The sequence below is a fragment of the Lepisosteus platostomus genome, chromosome 2, assembly GCF_059453375.1.
Source record: "Lepisosteus platostomus isolate fLepPlt1 chromosome 2, fLepPlt1.hap1, whole genome shotgun sequence".
Lineage (NCBI taxonomy): Eukaryota > Metazoa > Chordata > Actinopteri > Semionotiformes > Lepisosteidae > Lepisosteus > Lepisosteus platostomus.
In genome coordinates, this window is record NC_142612.1 from 18,270,599 (window position 1) to 18,289,247 (window position 18,649).

Genomic DNA, 18,649 nt, shown 5'->3' on the forward strand with positions numbered 1-18,649 from the left:
ACTCTGAACACACGAACAGGGATCAAACATTAACTAGTAGACCGACAGCCCACTGAACCCACTAACGACCCACTAAAGCTAAGCAGATGTGAGCCTGGCCAGTACCTGGATGAGAGACCTCCTGGGAAAAACTAAGGTTGCTGCTGGGAGAGGTGTTAGTGGGGCCAGCAGGGGGCGCTCACCCTGTGGTCTGTGTGGGTCCTAATGCCCTGGTATAGTGATGGAGACACTATCCTGTAAAAAAAGGTGCCATCCCTCGGATGAGACGTAAAACCAAGGTCCTAACTCTCTGTGGTCATTAAAATTGCAGGGCGCGTCTCTGAAAAGAGTAGGGGTGCTAGAAGGCCAGGAGGCCAGAGTGACTGAGTGTGCACCTTGCGTCTGTCTGGGGTGACCCCACAGCAAGGTGCTGCGCAGTCACTGTCGCACGGTGCCACTCACCATTCCTCTGAGGACCTCCCCTTCTTCTGCCATGGCCAGGGGCTGGACGTGGTGGAACAAGAACATGGTCAGAAGCTCCGGACCCAGCCACTGCTGGGAGGCACTGCCCACTACCGGTGGCTCTGCCAGGGCCACTATCCGGAAGGAGGGGTGGATGGGAAAGACAGACCTGACAAATAACAGGCGAGAGTCACAAGCACAGGAAATTACATCCAGACAAAGACACAGCACTTGCTATATGCAAACCATGCTGTGCACTTGACTACCAGTTTAGTGAAGAGGCTTAGGAAGAAAAATAAAAGGAACAACTCTTAACATCTTAAAATCCCACAGCAGCTGTTTTTCTTTTGAAAAGATTTTGACAGTTTCATTGCAACGGCACTTTCTACTTGTTCATTTCTTTGATTTAGCTTGACCTTTTCAGTGCCTGAACAGCAGGAAGAAAAAGCCAGCCTTGATGTCCGTTTGCAATTGGATGGGTTTTCAAGATTAGAATTGGAAAACATCTTGCAGGAAGTGAATAAAACCAATTTAATAAGAGAGATAAGCGGAATATGTCCTAAACAGGGCAGCTGGAAAACCTGACTTTCCATTTAAACAGATCTTTTTCCCCATCAGTTAATTAAATTAGAACACAACAGCCATGAGGCCCAGCAAAAATACAGTTTTAACATACAGCAGAGTTCTTTAACAACCCAATATTTTCATGCAGTGACAAGAGATATGATTTTTATTAATATATAACCAAGTTCCATAGAGTTACAGGAGCCCTTCCATCTTCTAGAGTTTATTATGAGAATTATTTGCATTAGTATCACTAGTATCTCCATTTACTGGCCTAGGTAATAATGATTATCATTAACCGCTTTTGCATAGTGCTTTTCATTCAAAATAATCCCAAAAAACAAATGGGTGTTGTTTCAGATCATGTGTTTTCATAAAAGGGAAAAAGCTCCATACAAGAGGAGGGCAATCCTAATTCTGGAGGGCCGCCAGTGTCTGTCAATTTTCTACATTCCCTCAATCCAGCAGTACCCAAGACTCTGGGAGAAACTGGTAAATATGCTCGCATTAAACCGATAACGAGCTCAGCTAGAATGAGGGGGTCTTCAAGGACCACGATTGTCCACCCCTAGCCAGAACGCAGCCCAGAGGCCTACTCATGCAAAATGACTGAACTGTCTCTAAGTTGCCCATCTGTTTGATGAAAATGCAGACATGCAGCAAAGATGAACTAAGCTTCAGTAAAGACTTGTTGATGTCCACAAGAAACTTGGAATATGTTAACAATATATTAATACATCTATAAAAATACAATGTGATGATGAGACAGAGTGTCAAAGTAGAAAATCTCTGCAACACTATAATGGTTTTTATACTATCAGCATGCTTACAGTAATATAATAAACACTTCACATGCTTGAATTTATACTCCAAAATGTTTCCACATTAGTCCTGCCAAAAGTGTAATGTGTGATTGTTTTCACGCTTTACAAATATTTGAATTGCTTTTGTAAACACACCACCAGTAGGGCACATTAATTAAAAAAACACAGTTTCTAGGTTGAACGTCCAACTAAATATTCCCAGCTAAGCATTTAACATTCACCAAATAGACAAATTAGGATTTTCATTCCAACGTTTAATCATCATTTTGATTACCCTGAAAGCAGAAACAACACCAAAATTACAGATGAGCCAGAGAGGCTTGGAATCATGTTTGGAATAACAAGAAGACACAGAAAATGAAATGAGTGAGATACGAGCACAAACAAGAGCACGTGACATTATTAGTCACGTTGGGAGACAGTAAGTAGAAACTGGGCTGGACACACACCAAAATGAACGAATATACAGATAGAATTTAGAGAAGAAGGGCAATAATTACTCTTCTTGTAACTCCTTTTAACTCTACAACTCAGAGAAGCATAAAAGAACCAGATATATACAAAATCTCACAGGAAGTTTTTTTTATTTACATATCCCTGAATGTATGTATATCTTTCCTTTTTATTTTTTACATTTCTAACAGTGTGTACAAGTATCCTGTGAATTTGTACTGACCCAAAACTATACACTACCAGTCTGTAGATGTCAAGACTGAAGGATTCACATGGCACTTTTAAAAAAGCTGTGTCCAGATTGTAATAAAAACCTGACACACTTGAAGTTCGTTAAACTGTCAAAATGAATTTTACATTCTGATGTCAGTCACTCTGGCCCTTCTGACCTTTGCCAACATATTCACTGTAATCAAATGACAATGACATGCCCAGTAGACCCATTTTCACTTAATCTTTCCAGACAGCATTTTCTATTTTTATTAAGGCTGGACTCGGCATGTAATATGTAGGAACATCCCTTGACAGATAACATAACCACCCACTACCACAACCCTGAACTGTCAGGGATATTTCCAAGGGTGTTTACAGTGAGGCACAATGGATCTACTGTCGCCTAGCAACCCTGATCTACCACTGACACTGTCACTAAAAAACGGACACTTCCTGAAATAATTTAGAAGTGCAGTTTTAAGGGCATAGGTTTCAAATGTCACATTAATATACAAACAAGTTAGACTTTAGGAAACCCTTAATAATCACAGGCCCATTACAGTCTGTACTGAAAAATAGAAAGTAACTGTGCTGCTCATGTGACCTACAGATTAAAGGGAGGTAACTGTACTATTTGAAGGCCTTGAAAAATGTCTTGTTTTAAGAAGCCTGTTTCAGTGGAATGTTAGGAAAAACAGTTACAGAGACCCACTAAGTAGACACTTGAAGAGACAAGAAACACATTTTTACTTGAGAAGAAAAAACAGGAAACCAGAGATGACAAGGAATGTTTTCATGCAGTCAGCAACACGCAAAGCAGGGTTTGAAAGGGAAGGTTGAACTGTGATGACATTATTCCTGTTTAGTGCAGCAGTAATATATTTTATGTAATAATTTTCTAAGTACTGTAGTACTACCTCTTGCATATTTGAAAAATGTGAAGTCAGAAGTCAGAAAGTTATTGGGCTCCCAGCTTTATGTCAAAGTAACACATTACTGCTATGAACATTAAATATCTTGAAGTCTTCTTGAGCACAGGGTAGGAGGAAGTGGGTTTTCTGGGCTCCAGACATTCCTCCTCTAACACATTACCCCCAGGAAACTGATTTACAATACACTAGGCTCTGCTACAGTATTCCTTTCTCGTTCATTTCATTCGTGTTCAGTAACCAACAGTAAATGTTGTGGTACTTCTGTGATATATTTATGGTACATTTGTACACTTGTATATACTATACTGTATACTGTAAAGTACTCACATCTTGAAATTATACATTTAAATCATAATACATTTTCCAACCGTGTTGTATACGCCAGAGGTTTGTAGAAATATATCAATGACCTAGAACAAACAAACAGGTCAAGTATACTGCAATGTAATATAACCCAATTTGACAAAATAGTGCACAACTGTAATCTACAATCAATCAATGAGCAGGACCTCCTAGAAAAAGTGTTTTATATATTCAACAGTGGGTAATGTATATGTCTTGCAGCTTTTGTGTTAATAACACTTTCAGTAATTTTACTTATGGAAAAAATATTTTTTTATTAAATGCTTTTCTCTTTCAATGCAATATGAATCCTTTATGGGTGCTTTATTTCCCATTATATTTACATCAATGGACACTCAATCAGCTTAAAACGTGGTGTCAAGACAAAATTAAGGTGTCTTTCTACGTATATAATTATGTATATTTTGTTTCAAAATGATGCAACCAATGAATGGAACCTTCTAAAAAACTCAATATAACAAAATTTCTTTGGATAACTCAAGGTCCTGCTCAACTAAGCACTTCTTTTATAACACATTGGTTTCAGAACTCTGAAGAAGGTTCTGTCAAAATGCAGGGACACCGTTATGTACTATCTTTTATAGATACGTAGGTTAAGTGACCTCCTTCAAGGGAAGGAAAAGAAGCTTCTTTCCACATATTGTTTTTGTCCACTCAAACACCCCAGTGGACAAGCTGGAGAATCTTTCTGCATTAGTGAATCGTTTTGTCATTTATCAAGACAAATGTCATGGCGATTCAGCCTCAGCCTGGTTCGACAGAGAATGGGATCGCAGGCTGACAAAGACAGGGGTTTATTGCCCTTCTTGGTTACAGAGGCAGGTGCCATTCACCAAGAGGAGATGAGGAGAGAGCAAGAGAAACTGCAGGAGGAGAAAAAAGGAAGAGTACAGTTTCCCCTAGTTCGCCATGTGGTGAAAGAGGGTGAACACTAAGGGTGGCCCCCCTTATATATAGTATAGTGGGGGAGTGGAACCTGCCGCTCAAGGTCAGAGGCCAACGGCACAGTCCATAACTCCTTGGGAAGGGGGAACGGAAAGTTACAATATGATTTACTGTTTTGTTTTACTTCATTCTGACGCTCCACTAGACACTTTCCTTTCCAAAACCAAGAGTATCGTCTTGTTCAATAAACAACACTGAACTTTAATGGTAAATGAAATGAAAAAAGTATATACACTATACTGCATTCGATACACCAATCATCACTGTACTCACAGATTTATAAAAACCTTGCTCATGGAAATGGAGAAGAATATCCTAAACATCCTATCCTAATAATGTAGGAAAGTGATTTATTTCTACTAAATAGATACATCTTGCTGTAAATCCCTGCTGTAAACCCACAACTGGTAAAGCACACTGCAAATGGATGGCCAGCTGCATACTGTACATCTTGGGATTAACTGATTAAAGGGTATTTACATATTCACAAAAATAACTAGACTTTTTTATGTCCGTATAGCTTCTGTTTCACCAGGTTTCTCTACATTTTATCAAGTGGCTTATCTAACAAAATAAAAATAAATGTGATAATGAGTATCAGGCAGGCAGCAACACTCAGATGTTCCCACTTGACTAACACCAATTAATGTCTGAAAAAGTTCACCATTTCTCACCTTCCAGTGAAAGGGCTGAGCTGTTCTTAACTGCATAGTAAGGGCAAACAAGTTCCTTTGTGACAGAATATGTAACAATCTCAGAAAACAAAATCCTTGATGATGACAGAGCCAAATCTATTTTGCGATCACCTCACTCACAGTGCATTCTAGAGATTTCTCCAGGGATCCTTCTATATTAGCTTCCTTATTACCAGTGGTAGACGTACTGTAAATACAGGTTCATTGTGCTCGAATGTGCCAGAATAGTTTATATTTTAAGCTAATATAAAGAAAAACAAAACAAGAGCCCTCCATAATAAATGTTTTTGAAGTAAACAGGCTTTCATTGTTAATACAGAGCATCTACCAACCTGGAATGTAATATAATAAGGAAAAGCATGACAATTCTTTTACAGTATGGCACTGAGTGCACAACACAGCCAGTCCCATTCCTGAGTTGCTATGTAGCTTCTGAGGGTTTTACAACTTGGAAAATGTAAAATGTCACCTTGGTTCTTTACATTTTTTTTGCTTCACTGTATAAATATTTTGCTTTAATGATAATACTTAGAGCTGTAAAAACCATAAGAAAGTACATTGATATAAACATGGTGACGTGTTACAAAAAAGCAACTACTAAAAATCAAGTAATTCTTCTTGTGTTTATTAACCTAGAAATATACAGTACATACCTCATCCAAACTGTAGCATATACTATGAAACTTTGGGGCGTTGGTTGTCTAAACTGCCCTCTTTTTGCTTCTAATCTAGTGCTATTGATGCAATGGCACACTGGTATTTTGAATATTGAAGTGAACATGCTGTTGTTTTCTGATCAGCATGGATTTCTGGGTCCGCAAATAATCCCTTTACTTCAGTCTTCACAAAAAATAAAGAAACAAAAGAAAGCCTTCTGTTTCTAGTGGAGTACTACATACTGTATACAGTTCCCCAGCACAACTGGAAAGGGAGGATTTTTTTTTCCTTTTAGTGCAGTAATTTATTCCTTTTAAACCAACAAAATTTTGTCAAGAATCCTTCTTTTCCTGATTGCAAGATTGTGACAAACCCGTCTCATTTCATATGTCTATGAAAAAGATAACCTAGCTTTTTTTCTTGCTCACTTCTTCTTAGTCCAACCCTTATATACCCTATGCGCAGGTTTTCATTTACAACACCAGTGCACAATTAACACAGGGCAAGCAGTCCATAAGCTTTCTTATAAAATGTTGGTCACCTGAGAAATGTATTTTTTCTATTTTGTTCTGACTCTTGTAACTCCAAGTGTTACAGGAGGTAGGACTGTGTAATATAACTAAAGGTATCTTCTGTGGCCATAATGAGACAGACAAAAAAAGAACTACCTTTCTTGCAGTTCCTCATCTGACAACTGTAATTCCTTTTTAAGTGACTGGTATCGGTCTGCTTGCAGCAATCTGGTTCCATCATAGAGAGCCAGCTCCCTGTCATGGATCAATCTGAAAGGCAAACAAAGCAATTAACGTTTACAGTCATTACAAACACATGTGCAAACTTAAACCTTTTTGGACTTCAGAACAAAAAAAATCCACCATGTCCCTAGAGGCAATAATCACACAATTACAGCAGAAGTGTAATGGGAATTCTTGTCTCTTTAAATTTAAAGAAACATATAGTAACTGTGCATTGTGGCGGCACAGTTTTGAGAGACCAATTAATTCACAACTGTAGCAGAAGAGGGTCACAAAAACCGTAACTTGTTTTAAAATCGGTCCTTGGTCTGATCCAAATGTAGATACTGTAACATGATCGACTCTCAGTGGCCCATGAGAAATAAGTAAGGCTACAAGAGCTGAGCTGATGTTGAGCTGACCTGGAGAGAACAGTCAGGGTCCCCAGGTTGACCCGGTGGATGCCATCCAGCAGGACAAGCTTCCCCTCCCGGGCAGCGGTGACCAGGGGAGAGGCCCTCCAGGCCGTATCCCCGCTGGGCAGGGTGTACCTCTGCTGGAGCAGGTCTCGCGCGGTCATATCCTGTCAGGATCCGAAAGGCCGGCAGCGACAAGGAAGAACATTTTCACAACAGGGAGCAAATCAGTCATCCGACGTGCCAGGGGCAGCCCATGCAGCTACTGTTTCAATACACACAGTCTGCTACACTCACCCTGTACTGAAAGGCTTGCTGACAGTGGTACACAGTGAAACCCTAATGTTTAATTATTTATCTGTGCCATTCAGTTCATGAACCAATCGATATGATCATGAAAAAGGCATGCAGACTTTGAAAAGGCTTTAAAAAACAATGCTAAATTCACAAAAGAAGGCATTTACTATGGTTCCTAGATTGATTCCTCTAAACATTCTTCTATTCCCAGAATACAGTAACCCTTGATCTGCAGCATCCAGAAATAGCTACCACATAATAGATCAACAGCTTCCTTTTCCCTCCTGTTTCTGAAGACACCACATATTAAAACAACAGAGCACTAAGAATTCTTCACATTCTTTCAACGTCAACACTGTGGATTTTACAACCCAAAATTCCTATAGTACTTTTATAAATGTAGCAATAATATAATAAAATACTGATTCTCACAGAGGTACAGAGGTTTACAATTTGAGTTTATTTATTTAAAAATATTTTTACGTGATATACTTGAAATCTTACATATATCATTCTACTGACTATAGGGGTTAAGAAGCTTATAGCAAATATTTTATGATCAATTACATATGGTAACTAATAAATGGTCAGCCTTATGAGCAGGAATTCTCAGCTAATTAAAACAGGTTTTGGAAATCTGCTGTTCTAGGAGACAGAAGAATCAAATTTGTTGCTTTATTTGGGTTCTCCAGGAAACCATGAACTGGATGTGAGTTGACAGAAAAAGTGTTTTGCCGTTTTCCTTATTTCTTATTATAAAGCAGAACGAATACCTACAGGAGACTGTAGAGGGAAACCACACAGATTATTTAAAGCTGACACGCTTCTCAATGCTCTTGTTCAGCTTTAATCTCTGCTTTGTGCATAATCAATGACTGAAATCCAAAAACCATGGAGCCCATTTAAAATGTAAGCTTCACAAAAAACAAAAAAAATGAAAAGGAGGATTAAAGCTGTTCTTGGAGAGCTGTGCTCTAGTTCAGATTTCGGCTGAGTGATCCTTCACGAGCCGGAGTGTGTCTGTATCAGTTTTTTTCCCTAAAAGTCATTTGTATACTGTTTTTTGCAGACATGACATGTGGGCATTACATCACAACAACTAGTCCTCCGGAGATTGCCATGTAAGACAGGAAATAGTCACAAGTCATAAGAGAGAACCTAACTACAGTTAAAGCAAGGGGAGGAAGAGAATGACAATGTAAAAACAGGAGACATGCCACCTAAGCCCTGAGACAAAAATGGCGACCTATTTCGTGCTCTCCAGTTTGCCACAAACACATGTCAAGGATTGTGCACTAATGACTTAGGACCTGTAGAAGAGCTCTGTAGCTCAAACCAAGATATTGAAGGATCTCTTTTCTGTTATACTATATAAGATATTTGTATGTTATAACTGTTCAGGGTGGGAGCGAAAATAAAACGAATCAGATTCAACTAAGCCTTCTATTATCCTGACACTATTTCCATCACGCAACAATGCAGTCCACTAGCACACTCAGAAAAAAGGGAGCTTATTACCTGATACAGCATTATGGGCTCAATGTTATATCCTAACATCTCAGCAAACTCTTTAGCAATCACAGATTTGCCACAACCCTGCAAAAGAGTAATATTGTTAGTATAACACCAGACACCCTCATTCTATCTGCGCATTCAGGCATAAGCTTCAGATTTAGAGCTTGTGCTTACAAGATCTCTGCAGTTCAGGATAAGAATAAAACTGGACAAATTAGAACTTGTTCTATATTCAAAACATAGTGGTACAAACTAAACACTTCATTCCTCTTTCTGAACTGGTGATTTTGTGAGTTTAATAAGCCAAGCAGGGTACATTCTGTAAAGAAGCTGCCAAGAGGCCAATGACAAACACTGGGCCTTACAGCTCCGCTCAATGAGTCATTGAAGCGGGTCTTAGATTCATCAGAAATTCCTACCCATCATGAAGTATTAGTACTGCATGGATAATCAGGACTGCAGCAGAAACATGTTTTCATTTCTTTTGTATTCTTAAAAATATTGATAACATAGACATACTAATAATAACAATGATGTCGATACAATGATAAACTAAATGATAATCTAAATTATTGCTGATGACAAAATAACCACCACGAGTATATAGCAGTATAGTGACAAGATAAAAAATGTAGAAAGCACACAGCCAAGCTTCATTTACAAAAACATTCAGATTATTTTTTCATGGGGTTTTGATAAATTAAACAAAACGTGTTGAGAATAACAGCAGCTCACAGCAAGTCCCAGCAGGATGTCAGAGAGAGTTCTCACCAGTGAAAAACAGACAGTGCTTACCTTTGTACCAATCAGACACATATCTTTCACCATGTGGGAGAGCATCATCTCTGCTAGCAGCCCCTCATGACTGGGTGTCCTAATAAAATTCAGGCTTCGTGACTGGAGCCCTAAAGCTCTGGTTCCAGCTGGGACCTGTGGAGTTAAGACACTTTCTTAAGAGTTGCAAGCACAGGTAAAAAGGGATATGAAAAAGGCCAAGAGAGAGATGGAAGGAATATTGCAATGGAAGCTAAATAAATAATAAAATGCTTTTTTTCATGACTGCAACAGTAAAAGGACCATAAAGAATGAAGTAAAATGTATCTGGGTAAGTGTTGTACTCAGGTGTTCACTATGGAAGGCTATAGGGTGCTTCAGGCAGCAGAAGGATAGAATTCTTAATTAAATAGTATCGACACAGAAGAGACAGAATTGTTTCAGGTACTAGAACATTCAAGACTGGTAAATCTCTAGGGCTTGGTGGTATCCAACTAAATGTACTTAAGGAAACAAGAAATGTTATTCATAAGACATTGACATAAGTCTTTCAACAGCCGCTCAAGGCAAGGGTGGAAACTTGCTAATGTAGAGCCCCTGCGTAAAAAGAATAACAAAACTGAACCAAGTAATTCTAGACTAAGTCTGACTTCTATTACATGTAAGGATGTGGAAACAATTATTGGAACTAAACTAGAAAATAACCTGTATGGAAATATGAGTCTAGGACACAGTCAACATGGATTTAGAAATGTTAAGTCTTTCCTAACCAACCTGTTAATAGTTCTTTGAACAAGCAACATCAGTAATGGACAGACACAGCACATGCAGTACGTCATGGTGAACTTATATTTTCAGAAGATTCTTAATAAAGATCATCATAGACAATTTACAGAACCTAAGAACATACAATTTGAAAATTAGTATTTTATGAGGAACCTTATCAAAAGGCCTTTGAAAATCAAAATATACTATACCATAAACTAATTGTGGAATTCCTGTAGAGTTACCTGAAAAGTGATTTCTTTCTCAGCAATCTGGACAGTGACAGATGCCTGCCTCAGCTGGTCACTGTTTGTCTCCTCCACTTTAATCACTCTTGTAGGGAAGGCGTACTTCCTCGAATCAAGAAGTTCAAATCTCTAGAGGAGGGAATACAACATGAATAACCACGATGACTTAGCCTTTACATAAATGATGACTTAAACAAATCAAACAACGTAAGTATTACTGCAAAGTATCACATTTATTCACATGGCTGGTGCCATTAATCAAACAGGTTAAAAGGTCTTCATAGAACTCAATACTGTCATTATATTATATACCTCTTACGTAATGAAAAGGACCAAATTACAAGGAACTAAAAAAAAATAACAGAATCGCTGGAGTAAAGACCAACCCACTGAAAAACCATGTCCAAAATATTGAAAACATTTAATGACTCATGTTACTGCAGTTATGTCCTGCATACAAAACAACAATAAATTCCTGCTCGACACCCAGTTGACGTATGAGGTCAATCTCCAGGAAAGCTCTAAGTATTAGTAAACATATCGGACCACAGTACCAGAGAATACCACACATTGTCTCCTCCAGAACTCTGCTTCACAGGCTCAGCGACAGTAAGTGTTAACACACAGTCTGTTATGTGGATATGTGAAGCCCTTACTTTCAAGGTGTCTTCCACTGCAGTCTTGCCCTCCTTGCCCATTATCGACTCATACGGGTACAGCCTCTGGATGAGCTGGTGGGAGGACAGCGCAGGGCAGCAATCCTGAGGGACACATTAAAGACTCGAAAATAAGTCACTGCAGCGTGAACAGCACAAATCACATCACGGGGTTCAAAGAACACAAGGTCTACAGCTCCGCCTTGTCCTTCGTATATACAGTAAGTGTGACCTCCACGTGGCCGAGCAAGGCATGCACTAAAACCGGGGCAACGTATGATGAATTACTTTCCAGAATCCAGCTCTGGCTCTTCATTAACTTAATGTTGCCAAGTACAGAAAATTTCCATCTCTGTCTTTCTTATGAGTATTTGCTCTAAATAATAACTTCTTCACTTACTACCAATAACACAATTTTTGCGCCCTTATGTGAACATGAATTTTCAAAGTATTTGTGCAAAATGTAATTTTGTTTTTTCCTGAAAAATGCCATTGGATGACTGAAAATAAACAAAGAGATGTACGTGGCCAGTTTCACAGCAATGCAGGACAGGTGAATCCCTGTACCATCCACCTTTGAAAACAATCAAAACATTTTTACCTGTATCCAGTTTCTTACTTTTCATCGTTACATTCATCTGATGAAGGTATTCATTAACCTACCTTACATATACTGTATTTTCCCCTTACTACTGTTTGTTAAGTACTGGTGACAGGGATCAAATATTATTAGATATTAGTAAGACATGTTAAAGTTAAACGGTGATTTGGCTAAACTGACTTGGCTAAACCAAAAGCAGCTTCAGACATTGCAAGTCCAGCCAGGTAACCTCCAAGCTTGGTTGGTATGCAGCCCTTGTTAATATTGTTGGCACCAGAGCACAGCTGCTGAGGGGATTATCATGATAACCTCTGACCAAACCTCTGGCCAGATTTACAATACCCCTTAGACAGAAATGCTCAGCTAAAAAATGTCTTCAGCACCAGGCGGATCCATTACCCTTCAGATGCAGTACGTACCAGAACTTTAACCACTGCAGGCAGGTTGTCCACTGGGAAGTCAGGCAGACCCAGGCTGCCAGATTCCTGAGAGCAAAGTGTGGTGGCGAACGACAAGAGCTGAGAAACTCTGTGAGGGGAACATGAAAGCCCATCAACAACCAATTTCCCAGGACTAGCAATAGGGGTTGACTGCCTTTTTTAAAGATGTAAGAGGTGAAACTAACACACCTGTATTTTATGTAAATTTGATTGTACGTAAAACCTCCCACAGACCCCATAACACATTTGCTATGTTATGGAAAGTTTCTGTTAGGTAGAAAAGAGCAGGCAGTGCAGCTAGTTCCTCCCACGGATGAACAGAGCAGTGTAAACATAATGCGTTCACTATCCACATCCAGTTCTGTTCTCTCACGTGTAACTGCATATCTGCATAGGAGCTAACTCTTTGTCCCTGAACATTTGATAACTGTCATATCATATTCATTTTGTGTTAAAATACTGAACAGTACAGTGTAGGATAATGAGAAGTACAAGATCTACAATTTTGTTATAATATGATTCTCTCCCATGCTTCATTATTTTCTTCATGTGTTTAAAATGTATACAATATTTGATGTTTAATTATTTTAATTAAAAAGCCAGCAGCCATATCACCCTGCAACTCACAACTGGCAGCCCACTGAAGTTCAGCAGGTGTGAGCCTGGTCAGTACCTGGATGGGAGACCTTCTGGGAAAAACTAAGGTTGCTGCTGGAAGAGGTGTTAGTGGGGCCAGCAGGGGGCACTCACCCTGCGGTCCTAATGCCCCAGTATAGTGATGGGGACACTATACTGTAAACAGGCGCCATCTTTCGGACGTAAAACCGAGGTCCTGACTCTCTGTGGTCTTTAAAAAATCCCAGGGTGTTTCTCAAAAAGAGTAGGGGTGTTACCCCGGCGTCCTGGCCAGATTTCCCATTGGCCCTTATAAGTGTAAGCAATTATTATTATTATTATTAATTAAAGTGGTTTTAAAACAATCTTTTTTCAAAGCAAAATGTTTTTAGTCCTAAATATCATGAATAGTCATTCTCTCTGTATAAGGACCTCTTCTGGTTTTTTTATTTGTTATTGCTTTCTGTATAAAAAACACTGAAAGGAACATGTAGGAAAATGTTTACTATTCTTACCACACGCTGGTTATTATTGCTTTAGCCAGTAAAATAAAAACACTGTGCAGTATGCAGTGCTTAATCTTAGAATTTCATAATACTAGCAAGTTTAATTCTTTACCTTTCAGCTGGAACATTTGGTCCAACAGCATACAGAAGTTTCAACTGGTCCTAAATAATGACAAAACAAGACTTTATATTATTTATAATATTTATATGAACTTTAGGATCAATCAACAGCATGCAGAATCAGACTGTCCCAGGAAATGGCTCATTCACATTTTTTTTTATGATATAACAAATGAATTCTGAAGCTCACAGAAACATAGAAAAAAAGAAGAAAATGCTTGCTGGAGGACACTTCACTGTATGATCCAAAAAATACAGGCCATGTAACAAAAACAGCTTGAGAAAAATAAGTAAAATCTTAGACAGACTTGGCCAGATCCATCTCAGGAAAGAGCCAGGAAAGAGGTTGCAGTGAAGAGGCAGAAGAAAAATTAAAGTCAGAAGACCCCAGGAATAGACAGTAACTCAAAATGGATCCAGCAAAGGCATGAAACAGTTGGAGCCAAGCCAAGTGGGTTAGGGAGACTAACTCACACCCAAGGACCAAAATTCTGAATCTTCAAAAAGATTCACCAATGGGAACTTCAGGAAACAAGAAAAATCCCATCTGAGAAGTTCTAAATACAGATTCCGAAAAACATTCAGTTATTTTTGCTGTACCAAGTACCGATAGTCTTACACATTTATGTTTTCACTTTTTGCCATAATAAATATACCGTGCCGATATACCTATTTTTTTTCTGAAACCCACTTAAAGTTACATCGAGGGTATAAATCGATTTGGAAGTCAACTGGAAGATGCCATTGATGAGAGTTTTGGAAAAAATCGAAAACGTCAAAGCTACAGTTTGACATGAAACACCGAGACCCTCGGCCGGACGTGGGCCTCCGCAGCACGGCTCACCGTGAAAGGAAGGTAGTAGATGTCCCTGGCTTGGAAACGTGACCTGAGGGGGGGGTCCAGCGGGTTCCCTGTGTACCGGGGCACAGGCAGCCCCAGGGCAATCACTCGGAAATCTTCACTCACACGCACAATTTTCCAGGCGTCCAATTCCTCTTTCGTGTGCTCCTGGACAAACAGGCCCAACAATGAGGCAAAAAAACCAACATGTTAATCCCCGCTGACAAGAGACAATTTAGTCCGTGTGGTCTGCTATTATTTTTTTCCATTTATCAGTTCAAATAATCATTTTTAAAACAAATGACCATCCACCACCCATTCTTTTTTCAAAAGCTAGCTGTCTAATATGAGTGGGAAAGGATTTTTATTATAATAAGTAATATTTTTTGTTAAACAGTCATTATGGGCTAGATTTCCGAAAGTGCATAAACCAGTTTTCAGAAACTAGAATCGTAGTCCAAACTAAAGATTTTAACTTCTGAGTACAAATCTTAATCACCACTGCATGCATACTGACGAGACTCAATGTGTAAAATCTTTATAGTTTGTAATGGTCTGATACAAGCTATCAATTTCTTGAAATTTCTTATTTCAAGAAATGGCTGGATGAGAACCTCGGATCAATTAGCTACCAATTACCACACGAGATAGACAGTGGAAAGGCCTTGTCTTGTTTGCAAACTTAAGGGCTTAAAACAAACAACGCATCTTTCAACAAAACAGCCAGCACAGGTCCTAGGTTCTGGGAAAGCGATAGGCAATCATCAAACATGTTCACCTCGAGCAGTTTGTCGTATCGCTGTGCGGACATGAGAAACCTTCCGTCCTCCAGCTGCATCTCCCTGTTTTCCAGCAGGTTGTTGAGAACTGGGAGGACGTTGCGCTCCGCCTTTTCCAGCCCCTCCAGTACCAGGATCCTGCCCTGAGTGGCGGCGCGGACAGCACACTGCGGACAGCACCCAACATCGCCTTGTCAGCATGGCCCATTCGCCTAACTTCTGAAATCAGAGGGCTCTAAATGATGCAGCCCAGCAGCACTTAACATGCTTCTGAAAGATATCAAGCACTCAAAATCTTCTCAATGGGCAAATGATTTCATACTGGACAGTATATAAAATAAAACACGCTTGAAAGACGTGTACCTGCACAGAAAACGTATCTTCCTCCAAATTACCATGGCTAGTGTCATACTGCTTTTGATAACTTAATTTTATGAATTATCGAACATTTGATTTCAAGTTGTCTTCAAGATATCAGACTTTATCATTTCCAGATTTTGTTAGCGATTTTCATAGCTTGAAATGTAGTGTTTTGAAATTGAACAAAAACAATTAAAAAAGTCTAATTATATCGGGATAGAGTGGGTTTTGTCGAAGGCTGGAAAAGGGTGAAAGGCAGCATGGTGGAGCAGGGGTTAGCATTGCTGCCTCAAAAAAGAAAAAGAAAATTCTCGAAAAAGAGTCTAATTAGATGACCAGTAGAATTAGGGCTCGTATAATTGAACCCAGCTCAAATAGAACCTACAAGACCCTGGGGTGATAAGGAGCAGAAGCCTGAAAGACAGACACTAAAAGGTGAAATAAATCAAAGAGCACTTTCCAGGGAAAAACTCACCTAGCATTAAAATAAAGTTTAAAATATCATACCAACATCATTTGTTCTTTTCAGAAATTATGATCAGTGTGGCACTCTTGCTCTGCATGCATGCTAATTGTTATTAAGGGAAACTGTAAAATGCCACTTTAATACCAAACTGATAACTTGAACAAAACCAGCAGAAAGGTGCTATAAAGCCTCAGACCCATAACACCAAGGAAATGATAGAACATACAATCGGTTATAGATGATTATTTGCAAACTTGCCACATCAAGAAGCTGAAAAGAGTTTTTGGATCCAAACGGTACAAGAAACTGTCCATCTTCACCAGGAACTGTTACTACTTACTTTAATAATTTAATTTTTTATTATTGTCAACCTTCCCGATTCAAAGCTGTATTCAAGAAGACCTCTACACATCTGCAATTATATTTCGATATTTTTTGTTGCGTAATTTGTATAGTTTAGTTTAGTCGTTTCGTTTCTTTTCCCTATTCAATGTGTTTTTTTCTGTGTAAAATATCCTCTGAATCAATGCTGCAATTTGGGAACTGAAACACATTTTGTGTCTCAGTGTGTGTCTCTCACAGACTTAATGCCTTTATTACAACATGTACTATTGCTTGTTAGAACCAATATCTTTCTATATTCATTTTAGACAACATACAATTATTAGCAATTTGATTCTTTAACCTAGTTTAAAGTCAATATGAACCTTAAAAAATGCCTTCAAGGAAGCTGTTGTGGTGTATTGTATTAAAGGAAAATGCAGTGAAACTGTATTCAAAATATACTGTATAATAAGGAGTCGTGTGCACTGTTTATTCAAAACATTGGATTTCAGAAAAGTACAATGGTTAAGGATTTCCGAGAAACACCTGTATGTCACCTATTGTGTCATTAGAAACTGAATTTTTGCAGAACTCTGAACTTGTAACGGGTTATAAAAAAACATAGGGCATATTTAAAAACAGCACTGTAGGTATTTTACATCTACCATGATGAGAAAGGAAACTCAAAAATACACAAGCAACCACAAAACAACTAGCTGTGCAATTTGGTTCACATTTAAATATATGTTTGATTTTGTGGGAATATATCTCATAAAATTATCCTTCCGCTCTAAACTTTACTTCTGCTAAATTATCACTGCTGCTATAATCATAAAATTACATTTAATGCGACTGACGCAGGAGTGGTAAAACTTGTAAAAACCACATTGAGCACCATACTGAATTTCAATGAAAAAGAAATCTGTCAATCCCAAAATGGAAAAACTACACTGAACGTCCTATTTGATTTCCTGGGGATTCTGTTGGACTGGAAATGAAAGTTTTTTTGCTTTTAAACTTCAGTTAAAATATGAGCCATTTAGCAAAACAGGACACAACAGTCTAATCCACAATACCTTCCCTACTGTTATAACTACTGTACTTTGGGCTATCAGCAAGTGCAGAAATAAAAGTTTCTGCATCAGTTCCATCACTGTGCATTCAGAGTATGCATAAAGGCAACATACAAGTTAAATGACGTCATCTTAATTCTCCAAAACGAATTAAAATCCTTTGCGTGCTGGACTTCCGTTTGACAGCCATTAAATTGAAACTCCAGTTATAACCAGTTGTCTATGCTCAGGTAGGTGTGCGTGACGTTTAGTGTTTCTTTATCCACATTGAGCCTGAGGAAAGCAGGGAGACATACTGTACATCACCTCACCATTTACTTTTAAGAGCTTAATCAATCTCCTTTACTACCAGCACCTGAGCACTTCAATACCAAAGGCCATGCCAGGACAAAGACGATGGCTCAAATTCGCCATGCTGATGTTAATTTCGGATATAAAATCCCACACGGTCCAAAGTCACATAATTTAACAATAATTTGGGAAATAGAGTGGTTTGCCTCAAAGACGCCCACTTACTGTTGCCATGGCAGCCCGTATAACCCCTTGCAAGCTTTTCATGGGTCTCGCTGAGAAGAACAGGTTTCTTATCCAAAAAGCCTTTCAAAACCATTGTTAAGATTTTTCTCCTGATATCTCAAAAGCACCAAGCATGTTTCACCTGCATAAAGAATGCGCTCGGAGCTTTCAGCATCTGTAAAGCATTGTAAAGATTTTTATTCAGGTCTGAGGACTGTCATTCCCAATTGATAAATTCTGCCAAGATATTACACATTACACGGGGTAAAAAAGTCAGGAGTAACAGTATCCAGTGAAAAAATACATACTAGACCTGGAAGGAAACTATACTTATTTGCATCTATGAAGAAAAAGAAATATTTTCCCCATAGATTTTTTTAAGAATATAAATATTAACAAGAAAACACAATACTCTCTCTGTGAGGTTCTGATACAGGATGACTTCTAAGCATAATCACACCTGTGTTGACAAACAAGGCTGTCCTTGAAAATAAAAGAAATGGGATAAGTTTTTTT

The 18,649-nt window shown here is 38.6% G+C and overlaps 1 protein-coding gene across 3 annotated transcripts in view; it reads right to left on the reverse strand.

The window, feature by feature from the left end:
- Nucleotides 1–18,649, reverse strand: part of vwa8 (von Willebrand factor A domain containing 8) — a 117,503-nt gene that overhangs the window by 84,527 nt on the left and 14,327 nt on the right. For all 3 annotated transcript variants that reach the window (XM_088602402.1, XM_088602394.1, XM_088602412.1), the window contains 11 exons: nucleotides 15,394–15,561; nucleotides 14,619–14,783; nucleotides 13,767–13,816; nucleotides 12,513–12,621; nucleotides 11,493–11,597; nucleotides 10,834–10,965; nucleotides 9,845–9,979; nucleotides 9,053–9,130; nucleotides 7,244–7,404; nucleotides 6,756–6,869; nucleotides 442–610 (listed from right to left, as the gene is read on the reverse strand). In XM_088602402.1, the coding sequence (XP_088458528.1) occupies nucleotides 442–610; nucleotides 6,756–6,869; nucleotides 7,244–7,404; nucleotides 9,053–9,130; nucleotides 9,845–9,979; nucleotides 10,834–10,965; nucleotides 11,493–11,597; nucleotides 12,513–12,621; nucleotides 13,767–13,816; nucleotides 14,619–14,783; nucleotides 15,394–15,561 (1,386 nt within the window). The remainder of the gene's footprint in view (nucleotides 1–441; nucleotides 611–6,755; nucleotides 6,870–7,243; nucleotides 7,405–9,052; nucleotides 9,131–9,844; nucleotides 9,980–10,833; nucleotides 10,966–11,492; nucleotides 11,598–12,512; nucleotides 12,622–13,766; nucleotides 13,817–14,618; nucleotides 14,784–15,393; nucleotides 15,562–18,649) is intronic.